The 12,577-nt window shown below is 42.5% G+C and overlaps 1 protein-coding gene across 1 annotated transcript in view; it reads left to right on the top strand.

Moving 5' to 3' along the window:
* Window positions 1-12,577, top strand: part of sema4gb (sema domain, immunoglobulin domain (Ig), transmembrane domain (TM) and short cytoplasmic domain, (semaphorin) 4Gb) — a 44,305-nt gene that overhangs the window by 7,330 nt on the left and 24,398 nt on the right. The window contains exon 2 of the mRNA XM_083994088.1: window positions 509-772. Coding sequence (XP_083850214.1) covers window positions 628-772 — 145 coding nt within the window. The 5' untranslated portion in view covers window positions 509-627. The remainder of the gene's footprint in view (window positions 1-508; window positions 773-12,577) is intronic.

Below are 12,577 nucleotides of genomic sequence, written 5' to 3'. Positions count from 1 at the left end.
CACATAAGAGTTGTAATTTTGTGATTTTAGTGTTTTAACTTCTTACATTGTTTCTATCAATCTTTATAATCCTATCACAACTAATATTTCATTCTCTTAGTGTTTTTATTTCTTAACTTTTAAATTTTTATCATCCTAACTACATAGTGCTTGTATTATTTACTCTTTTTTTAACTCTTCTTTATTATTTCAGTTCTGCATGTTATAATATTGCTGTCTGTGTTCGTTAGTCTCTAAAGATGAGTCCATTTCAGTTTTTTCTTTCACTCACTAATTGAGCGCTCACTGATTGATTGACAAAAGTATTTCTACATGATTTGTTCTGCTGCACACAACAACTTTGACTATTAATACCGATAGTTTCTCCTGAGTAATCACTGTTTGTTCTGCTGATGTCCATCTTGATTTTAATCTGTGTCTCTGAAACAACTACAACCTCAATACAAGAAGCTCATTTGGTTGTTTCTTGTTTATCTAATAATCGTTGTTTTCCTCTTTCTCTGCACAGATTCCTCTCAGCTGTCAGGATAATCAAAGAGTCCGAGGCCTGAAGATAAACTCCTCTCAAACTTAGATTATTTGTGCACAACCAATCAAGGCTGTGCTTGGTGTGTGTGTGTGTGAAACATGGGGCACCAGAGGTCAGTCCGACCCCTCCTGTTCCCGCTGCTGCTCCTGCTGCTCCTGGCCAGACTGTCGCAGCTGTGGGCCTTCCCCTTCAGCCCGTCTTTGGACTTGGACGTCACTCCCAGGACAACTGTCGTCTCCAAAGGTGAGGGCTGCATGGCTGAGCTCAGTTTTTCTAGGTCAGTGGTTGTTGTTCCAGCTGTGGGAGACACGAGGATATGCTGTGTCAATGCTGAACGTGCGCATCAAGGAGAAGTTGGTTGTTGTGGTGCTGGTTTGCCGATTTTTGCGCACTTCAGCAACAACGTCAGCAGCCGCTGCTTCTCATGACATCTCATCTCATCTGGAAACAAATAAACATGACACATGTAGTATCAGATTCTCTCACATGACGTCCATCACAAATCCATATGTCTAATTAGACATTAGAGGAAGAAAATTAGCTGAGTTTTATTCATCACTGGATACACTGCCAACAGGAACTGCTAAAAGTCAATTTGACACATGTTAGTTTTCAAAATTTAAACAAATATAAGTTGAAAAAGACATGAACTGACAACATCATAATAACGGTGTGTTCCTTCAACTTGAAGCTCAGATTTTCCAAGTTTCCAGTTCGCTACAAGGTCAGAAACGCCCAACTCAGAAATTTGGAGGAACTTCATTCATGCAGTTGCTCCATGCACCAACAGTGAATAAAAGCTATAAATTACACTGTTAATCAGCTTTTTTTGTCCTTAAATTAGTCGGAACGGTAGTGTTGTGCAACTTCTTACTGAGGACATGCTGTTATGTTGTTTAAACGCTAATTATCTCTCACAGTGTGTTGCTATTGGCTGGGATTACAGTAGCTGGCAATGCCAACTACAACAATAGCCACCAAGAGGGAAACAACGGCGTTCGTTCGTCATGAAAAGTAACTGGGACTTGGTCAACTCGGGTGTGATGTCATTCCCAGGTCTGAATTCGGACTTCCAAGGTGAATTGAACACACCATCGCTATCTGCAGCAGTCTGGGGGGGGGGGGGGGCTGCAGTTGCAAAAACATGGCGACATAATTATCTCCCAAGGGTGGTGGGAGGTTGTTGACTCTTAAAACACGTCGTCCATCCATGCAAACACACGTGCAGCAGCAGCAGCCGACTAAACACTCACCTCGGCTCGCTGTCCCCATTTGATGCTGCTCCAGCCTCTTCCCTCCCCCCCTCCCCCTCCCCCTCTCCACGTTAAAAAGAGGTGGCACAGTTTTTCGAAGTTGGCCCTGAAGACAGCTCCTCCATGCTCGGAGTTATTAATCGCCTCTCTCAAGCCCTGTCCTAGATCACACGGCTCAGCAAACACCTCTAATGAAACAATAGACAGGAGGGCCTCATAAAAGAAGACCGGAGCACACTGGGCCTGATTAGTGTCCGTGCAGAAAATACTGCTGAATAGGTGCGTTTTGGCACTTTTAAACACATGACCAGAGCTGCTGCTGCTGCTGCTGCTGCCTCTCCTCTCTTACCTTACCCACCTCACCTCGCTCCCACCAGCTCACCTTTCCCCTCGCTCTCCCTCCCCCCCCTCTCTCTTTCTCTCCTCGCCCCCCATCACTGCGGCAGAGGCTGCCACTGCCACTGCCACTGCTGCAGCTGCAGCGAGAGAGAGAAAGAGAGAGGGAACTCCGGGCGCTGGCAGTCTGATGGGATAGCGGCGCTCTTAGCTCCACTCCGCTCCCTCTCCACTTCCTCTTCAGTCCTCAGAGGATGAGTATTATTAGAGGACGGGCCCGGCTTCATCTCCAGCCGAGCTCGCAGGTGCAATGTCGGAGGAAAGAGCTGTTGAGAGCGTTGCAGCATGTGATGATGATGGTGATGATGATGGGAGGATTTGCTGCTCTGCGTTCTGAATTACAATCAATTAGAGATACTGTGTGTGCATCTGCTACTTTTTCATGATTCGAATGGCAATATTTAGTTTGCTGGAGAGAGAGGAACTCCTCCTCGTATGCTTCTGCTGCTGTTATGGAGCTGTTTACTCCACAGCCACTGGGAACTGACAGCACTGAAATGATTCCTAATATGCACAGTTATTTATCAGCCGAAATGAAAAGGGACACGCTCGATTAACTCTGCGGAGTTCGTCAGACAGGGCAGCACGTATAATTCATGAGGCCTCATTAAGAAAGTTTGTAACAAACATCACAGACAGAGCTCATTGTCTATTCTGAAAGCCTCTAAATCGTTGTGTCTCCGGCTATTTATTTACACGTCTCTGACTCTGCCTCGGATTATAAATCATACATACTCCCTGGCTTCTCCAGGCACGGCCAGTCTATCACCGCACATTTTATTTTTCCCCTTGCCCTCACAGAAAGTCGTCCTTGACCTACTTTTTAAAAAAACCTCAAGAGGAAGCATGTCAGCGCATGTGAGAGTGGAGTGTGTGCACGTGTGTCAGCATGAGTTTCATCAGTCCCCATGCATGCATGTTGTCCCAGTTGCCCATGTGTGTGTGTGTGTGTGTGTGTGGGAGGAGAGTGCTATCTGGGTTTTTACATTCAATCATATCGTGTAAAATCTGCATACATGCACCTGCTTGTCGCTTCCCCTGTGGAGACAGATGTCACTTGGCGGGGGGACGGGGTAGGGGTGGACTGCCTGGGCGCAAACTGCTGTAGCCTATGTATATGGAAGAGGGATGTGCTGCTGTTGTGTGTGGGTGTCACTACCTATGGGAGATATTGTATCGTGGGAGGATTTATATTATGTTTCTCAGATGGGGTGAGGGGGCGCTCATTAAGTTACAGTATATGCTTTGCAGATAACCTGCATAAGTGGGAGTACAAGGACATGCTGTATATAAGAGGGAGATCACACTGATACAGGGAAGAAAATGAGACTATATGACATTATGCACTTTTATATGGAAATCTCCAGGGACAGTTCTGCTGGGAAACCACAACATAACTTAAAATATACAGTAAAGGAGCTGCTGACTGGGCCAATTGAATATCAGCAACTGTTTTGATAGTTTAAAAATCTTAAAGCAAAAACAATAACAAACATGACCAAGTTTCACCTTCAAAGAAGATGTAACAGGCATTTTCTCTGGGGTTTTTTCAGCATCATCTCCTATACAGACTTAACAGCTACTAAGTGCATAATAACTACTAGGTAGCTAGTCATCTAATCCACAAACAACTACACGTCATCTGTGTATGTAAACTTTGTCACCACTGCAGATAAGATCCATCAAATCATTGCTCACTTATCAATAAAATATCAGAGTTGTGACCTTTGCCTTAAAGTACTATAGGCCTACCATTTAAAGAGGAACTATGCAAGATTTTAACCTTAACTATGCTACATTTTTACCTTAATTAAACAGCCTCTGAGTAATAGTGATGGTTAAATAAATAACCTGTAACTTGTTCCAGGGAGAATGGAGGCTCTCTGCCTTCCACCGAGCATTTCTTGGCCGAAAGCCAACCTTGTAAGATCAAACCCGTAATCTCTTGTTTAGGACAAATAACACCACATAAATATACACATCATACATTTATGATAAATCACGCTTTCCACTGCTCCATGGATTGATTTCTCGCCGGCTTCTAAGAAAAAAACTTGCGTATTTCCCCTTTAAAGAGCTCGAGGAGCTGCAGCAATGATTAGCTGACTAACTGATTAGCTTATCAACATTAGCTACATTTATCAGCATCCACCATATAGTTGAATTATCTTTAGTGAAAAATAACAAACATGACCCGGTTTCACCTTCAAGCAAGATGGAACAAGCATTAGACACAATGGTTTATAAATTAAAAAATGGTAATAAAACCCCATATAAAGTCCAGTGGTTTGTTTGTGAAGCTTAAATAGGCACATTTGAGGGTTAGATTGTGTATTTTACTGTATGTGACAGGGTGCCGATGGTTTTCTACCTCCCCCAGAGGTGAGATTCATGCTTGGCCATGTTGTGAACCCGGCTGTTTGGCCTGTGGGGCGCCTGCTTCACCAGACCTGAAGTAATGGAGTGGTGAAATATTGATATGCTGTAAGTTGTCTGTTGCTGCTGTGACAAGCTTGGGTAGTAAAAAAAAAAAAAAAAAAAAAAAAAAAAAGCAGTCTCGGTGGTGAGTGAGAGTCCTTATTGTTGACACCAGTGATATTGTGGTGGTGGTGGATCTGCCTGGTATAATAAACCCTGCTGCCAGCCTGATGCTTTTTCTTTTTTGGTAGAGTTTTCTTTTCTCTATTCAGTACTGGGCAATTACAGCACTGAGGAGCTGGGCCAGTGATAGCCACCAATTTACTGTTCAGCCAAATCCAAATCTATTATTGTCGGCACAAACAGCCCGAGCAGCTGCATCGACTATGTGTTGAACTCTGAAAACATTGATAATTTACTCATATTATCAGCTGGGCCTTGGCTGCTTTGACTGAAGTTATTAAATCTGAACCTCAGCATGTGTGACACCATTCATTTTCACTTTTTTTTTTTTTTTTTGTGCTATTCTCTCCGTGGCGATATTTCATGCCCCTTGGACCATGAGATTCCCATGACGCTTTGATCTTATTCCCTTCTTGATTGTGCTGATGTGTGATTCTGACAGGCTCTTATCGGTGATTCACTTACAGCATCTCGCAGATGAGGCTTGAAATAACACAAGCGCTGTTGGTTGTGTTGTACGTCGTGGGGTTGGCTTTTCTTTTCCTGAGATGAAAGTCTTGGCTGTCTTTCATCTCGTTCTGCAGTCTCCGTGGTCCAACCGAGTCCTGTGAAAGTTCTGGCTCTGAGACAAGCTCTGAATTTTGTCAGTGTCATCGTGGGTAGTGAAGTAAACACAACGAGACCGCTTTGACATAATAATAAGTGAGCTGTCTGTCTGACAACTTTATTGACGAAGAACTGAGCACAGGGCTTAGGGTTGTAAGCTCCTGCTTTTTCTTTAAGCCTCAAAAACTTTAACTCCTGAAAAGTAAGTGGTAATTGGGATGAACTTCAACCTGCACATAAGGTTCATGTTAAAACCGTAGCCTATATACAGTATATAAAGATAGATGTACATAGCCTCTGTGTCGTCATCTATAATGAGTTTTTGAAGCTCACAGTGGGCTCTTCCACTGTCGCCATCTTGGCAGCACCTGACTCCGCCCCTAACTCTGACTCATTGTTAGAGCCAGACTCTAGTGGTCTTTATAGGAACTGCAGTTTTTGGTGCTTTCAAACTGCTGACGAGGTTTTAATTAATCGCTAAGATAACCATTTTCTCAAATCAAATAATGGTGATTATAATTGTGTTTGTGGAAAGTCGAAAACCTTTTTGTTGTTACTTTGATTAAGCAATTATCTCATGGTAGCCTAGAGACACAAGAGCTTTGAGAGTGGAACAAAACAAACTGATTTGATTAAGATTTCAGTTTTTACAGCTTCACTGGCTTCCCATGGAGGCCAGGTCATGTCATATCTAATTATTAATAATGATGATAAGACTTTACAGAAGTGTTCCTTACACTTTATGATTAGATGGCGCAGTTATAACTCTTCACAGATGGTCAAGCTTCCTACAGTCTGGTGCTTTTAAAGCAAAGCCCAAACAATGGCTGTTAAATGTATTCCTTAACAGAAAGCGAATATATTAAAATTGTATTATACAATATTATAGATATAGGTTATATATATTATATAATCTAATGAAATGTAGAACAGCCGGTGTCTTTTATGCTTTTTCTAGCATCTTAAAATTGGATGTTGAATGTTGAACACCGGGGACGACGAGGGAAATATAAGTTCACCCTGACAAAGTCTGACATGTACTATTTTTGTTCGCTACACATATTTGAGTGTTGTCACTCAGCCTAAACCTAACACTATCTGAATCTGACACCTTGGCTCAGTCCCAACACACCTGTGGATAATTTGATCCGATCCGGCGTTTTTTTTTGTTTGTTTTGTTTTGTGTTTGACCCGACACAGAAGAAGAACAGTGAGTGACACTGACAGCAGCGTGATGCGCCGCTAATTAACAGGAAGTCCAGTCATGGTCAGAAACAATAGCAACACATGTCATTCTCACCGCTGCTCTTCATGGTTTGACTTCACACTCTGTGGCGATAAAGAAACACCACAGTGAGACCCGTGAACCTCACACAGCTGTGGACTGATCTCAACGGATCTAACCTTTACTGAAGAAACAGGCCGTGTGAGAGCTGCAGAGTCCCGGCTTAATGGGAAATAGATGTTGTTGTTGCTGTTGTTGAAGTTTTCGTCTTGTTTTTTCTTCCCTCTGATCTCCAGTGAACGAGATTTATGTGCATCTCAAAATGTGGGAAGATGAAACCAAAACCTGGTTTCATCTTCAGATACTACTACTATATATTAGCATGTATACCTGGCTGGAAATACAGCATTTGCAACAATAACAAATGGTAACTTTATGGTATTCTTTCTCTATTCTTTAAACAGCATTTACACTATAATTCATTGATTCATTGAGAAAATAATTAGCGGATAATTTAGCAATGACAGAGGTCTTTCCTCCCTGTGGCAATCAGACTATATAACTCCTCTCCCTTCGCTAGGAGGGGAACATAAACAATAATATGTCCAAGTACAACAACACACCTCATTTTAAAATGTTTAAATTATTTTTTGGCCCTTTTGCATTAGTATTATATCATTTTTAAATTATATATTGCACTCAAATTATGTAGCACAGTATTTAACCTATGTCTAGGTTGCTCCCTTTGCATTTCTAACGTATATTCTATTGTTTTAGACAGGATATATTTTATCATATACTTACTCTTTCTATCTGTCTATCTGTCTATCTATCTATCTATCTATCTATCTATCTATCTATCTATCTATCTATCTATCTATCTATCTATCTATCTATGCAATCTTCACATTATACAAGAAACACACAGGATTCGATTTCAACACACGGCTGAGCTCTGTAAACCTACAGCACATCTCTCCTCTTCCTTAACTGTCCATTATACAGAATAAAAACAAACAGGGATTCGATTATGTTTGTTATTGTTTTGTCTGTAATGACAAACAGGGTTTTCACTAATGTCTCCACCTCTCTGTTTGCTGTCTGTCTGTCTGTCTGTTGTTGCGGTTCAGTTGCAATCAAAGACACATTTCCAGTATAGTACCTACGACAGCGGTGTGGTCAATTATGTTCTCTATTGTAAACTGCAGGTAACCATAGCAACAGTACTTTTCCTTTTCTTGTTACAGTGAAATTATCCTCCTAACCATGAAAACAAACGATAAAAAAGCAAAAAAAGAAAGGAGAAACACAGCAGCAGCATCTGTATTCGCCCGCTGTGAGCGTGATGATAACGCACGTCCAGATGAAAAAAATATCAACAACAATGGACGACTTGGTACCCGAGGGGAGGAGGGGGGCTTCTTAATGTTTGCCATCTATTTTTGTCGACCACGCACTAGGACATCCGGGTTTATATATTATTGCTTACATAATGCAGAGTCATGTTTACTGACGCTTACGCCTTATAAAGACACGAAGAAGGAGAAGAAACGCTTATATAACGTGGACGACGGAGTTGATGACAACTGACAGTTCTGACACTGTCCAACGAGCTTAAGTCACTTTTTCCTTCCAGCATTTGTTCCCAAATCTTTTTTGTAAGCACGCGTACTGTATGTGTGTGTGTGTGTCTGTGTTTATGCATGTGTGTGTGTGTCACATGCTCTCCATAGCGATCAGCCACTGAGTCACACAGGAAGTCACACACAGCGATGACTGTGTGTGGTGGTGATAGACACAGTGGATTTACTATCATCCTGGAGCCCACATGGTGGATTACAAACACGTCGGAGAGCGAACGGGCGCGTTCTGGACTCGCCACCTGTGACGGCTCAGAGCTGAGACACTGGGGAAACACACACACACACACACACACACACACACACACACACACACACACACACAGAGAGAGAGAGAGAGAACACGCGCTGCTCAGATCTTCTGACTCGCTGACAGAGATTTCCTCACCCTTTTTCAAAAGACAGATGAAGGGCAAAATGAGTGCAAAGTGTGTGTGTGAGTGGGAGTGTGTCTCTGTGTGTGTGTGTGTGTGTGTGTGTGTGTGTGTGTGTGTGTGTGTGTGTGTGTGTGTGTGTGTGTGTGTGTGCGGCCACTGGAAAAAACTGACAGATGTTTTTAAGGGTCAGTTGTTTTTGATGCTTTGCCCTCATCCAGCCTACTGAACATTCACACAAATAGGTCTGCAGTGACACACACACACACATATAGATGCCCACATGAAGACAACAGTAAACCAGTTAACAGGCGTCTGTCACACCTCGGCGCTCTGTTGACTTTCCTCACTGATTTTGTAGCAAAACACAAGGTACAGTCAGTCAGTGTGTAAAAAACTTCTTCAGAGGTTTTATGTTTTCACTTGAAGAAAGAAGAAGAAAAGAAAAGAAAAACATAACGGAGAGTTATGTTTAATGTGCTTTTTTTTTTTGCTTATTCTGTTAGTTTTATATCCTGCAACTTTTCTGCTTTGATTCAGCCGTATTAAACCCATTCATAACCCTTTTATAAACAATGCGGTTCTTCCTCAAGTCACTAATAATAACTTTACCGAAACAAAATACAGGATGGAATTAACCAAAGATACAATAACCTGATCAAGGCTGATAATAAAACAAAGACATGAAGAAAATAATCAGCAGGACGTTTTAGAAGAATCAGTTTATCACAAACAATATCGAAACACGTGTTTGAGATAAAATAAGTTTCAGTTTATTTACTCAAACTAAAAATATTCGTCCATTTTTGGGCCTAAACTGCATCGAATCTTCAAAACGCTTTTTATACAAACCATGATGTGGTTGTGTGTCTGTTCTCTCTACACTGAGAAGAAGCTCTTCACTTTCTGCACAAAACAAAAAGTCCACTTTCTTTTCTTATTCCCTCACAGACGACGGATTGGTTCTGGAGAACAGCTGTAATTGCTGCCCATTGATTTTCACTCCTGTGACTTGGGTTAAACTAAAGCGTCGACTTTCTCCTTCATACGTCTGTAGTCACCAAAGATACTGAGAGAAGCACAAAACAACACAACACACTCTCATCATGCCAGGTCTGAGACAAGGTCGCTGTGGCCCCTGGGGGCCGGGGACATCGCGTACGTCACCGTTGGTCCTTCTCATCAGCGCCGTGCTTGTTGTTATATCACGCAGCAGCCACTATTTTTATAAGATATAGAAACCAAGGCCTGTGCTTTGCGCTCTGAGATGACTCATGGGCGGTGAGTCTCGACTCGGCCTTGGGCTTCCATTGTGTTTGCATAACTCTCGTCATCTCACAAGATTAAGCGCCGCCGCTTTCCTCCTCGTAACGTCTCGTTGATCAGTGTTTTTTTATTTCGGGAAGTGCTCACGTGTCTCGTAGTTTCAGTTCATCCATCATTGCCTGCTGCCAATTACTCACCTGCCCCGTGTTTTGCGATCATCCAACCTCCCATACGCTCCTCTATCATCCTGTTCTCCTGTCAGATCGTCTTTGTTCCTCCTCGTGTGTTGGTCTCTCTCTCTCTCTCTCTCTGTCGTTTCTCACTAAGCTTTGTTCTCTGTTTTTTTGGAGTTCTGCCTGTTTCCTGTCTGGATTTGTTAGTTTGACTCAGACTGATTATCTGTGTGTGTGACTGGCCGCCCGGCTTCCCACTAAAAGGATTATTAGTCTCTCTGAACTTTAACTTTGTTTATTTATTCATATATGTGCATGTTTTTTCCATCTGTTTTCTGTCTGTCATCTCCTGCTCATCAATATGTCCCGTGCACAGACAGGTGTGTGTGCAGTGTGCACGGCTTTGTACATGTGAACGGAGGAGAGTGCGCCCCTGCTGCGTGGCTCCTGCCCCTCGCTGCCGCCTCCCAGCGTGTCCTGACCTTTGCTGTGTGACAGGAGCTGCTCATCATTGCTCACTGAAATCTGACGAGTAAAAGATGCTCGTCACAGAGTCTGTATCCGTAGAGGTCGTCGTTGTATAACAAAGTTGTTGGTTTTTGCTCCTTTTTTTAAATTGACAACAAGAGTATACACAGGACTGAGTACAGTTAGAGATGAGATGAGTTCATGCAACATTAATACACAAACAAACATGCCAGGGGGTTGACAGCAAAACAGGAAAAAGAAAAACTTATTCAGTAAATATTTTGTAAAGCTTACAGAGATCATACTTTTTAACAGATTTTTTTATTTTCACAATCACAAGGGGAGGAGATAACTGTATTGTCCAACGTATGCAGACAGTTCCAGGAGAGCTCAGTGGGTAACGGCATTGACTTATAGACCAGGAGGCTGTTGGTTTGAATCCCTTAGTGCGTTGTGGCTTTTAAGCTCCTGGGTCAACAGAAGAATAGTTTATTATTGCTCAGGCTGATGGCTGCTGGCCTCCTTGGCTTTGGTTTGGGTCTGTCCCCATAGCTCTGTGTTTTAAGCACTTGTCTAAAGAGACAGCGACTAAGTGCAGGGTGACTGGGGAGCCGGCCCCCATCTCCCATCTCTGAAGGAGACATCCAGCTTGACAGCTCAGTGGGCGAGGACACTGGACTGGACTGGGAGGCTGTGGGTTCAGTTCACAGTCATTGCAAATATGTTGCAGAAGAGGAGCTTTCTTATGAATAGATGTGAAAAGCATTTGCTGGAATCGGTAGCAGAACATTTCAGTTGACGTCATTATTAATAAGTATTATCAGGAAATGTGATGTAAGATTATACAGTAGCATGTTGGACCTGAGGGTTTATCTCATCCAGCTGGAAGATAATGCGAGGTTAATGGTTCAAATCCCACTTAGGGATACTAGGTTTTCTGGGTCAGCAAGATCTGCAGAGCTTGTTTATTGTTGTATTTGCTATAACCACAAACTAATTGTGTTTTGTGTTATTACTTAGTAAGTATTATCAGGAAGTATAATGATAGATAATAATAGCATGGTGGACCTGAGGGCTGAACACATCCAGCTGGAGAGCTCACTTGATAATGCTATTGTCTATGGATTTGGAGGTTGTGGGTTCAAAACCTATTTTGGGCTAGTAGGTTTTCTGGGTCAGCGAGATCTGCAGAAGAGCTTGTTTTTCTTATGATATAAAAGTATTTGTTTTAATCACAATGGATTATATTGCGTGTCATTATTAGGAAGTATTATCAGGAATGAAAGATAATAGCATGATGGACCTGAGGGCTGAACAGAGCTCAGTGAGAAATGGCACTGACTCTGAAGTGGGAGGCTGAGGTTTGAATCCCACTGTGGGCTAACATGTTGTGAGTGTGGTAGAGGAAGTTTTTATTTATTGTGGGTGAAGACAGTGTGGCCTTGGGCTCGGCCCCCATGTTACTAATAATCAATCAACACCTGTTCCCCCAGAGCTCTAACAGAGAGTGAGTATCCTTCCTCTGGTTTCACCCAGATCTAACTACCTTCCCCTTCTTCGATGAAGCTGTAGCATCTATTTCACTTCACTTCGTTGTACCACTGTATAAAACAAGAAGCTTAAAGGGATAGTTCAACATTTTGGCAATTTGACCCATTGCCTATAGTCATAGCAGTAGGTTCGTTACCTTTAATTGTCGGTGCAAGCTATTTTTAGAGCGGTGGAGCAGAGCCGTGAGCTGCTCAGAGCTATGCTACGGAGGCTAATGGGCAGGTCACAACTTGTCCACCAGAGCGTTTCGGAGTTGTTGGATTGTGTATTTGATGAGTTTGATGGGAAACCAAAAAATCCCATTAGCCTTCGTAGCGTAGCTCAGAGCAGCTGGCGGCTCTGCTCCGCCGTTCTAAAAGCTAGCACCGACAATTAAAGGTTATGGCAATGGGCCAATTTGCCAAAATGTTGAACTATCCCTTTAACTCTCTCATGTGAGAAGTAACTGTAACTGTTGTAGAAGCTTTAGTTGTGTTTGTGTAATCGTGCACTAAT

The sequence above is a fragment of the Trachurus trachurus genome (assembly GCF_905171665.1).
Source record: "Trachurus trachurus genome assembly, chromosome: 19".
NCBI lineage: Eukaryota > Metazoa > Chordata > Actinopteri > Carangiformes > Carangidae > Trachurus > Trachurus trachurus.
The sequence above is the reverse complement of the archived record's forward strand: the minus strand, read 5'-3'. Positions and strand labels throughout refer to the sequence as shown.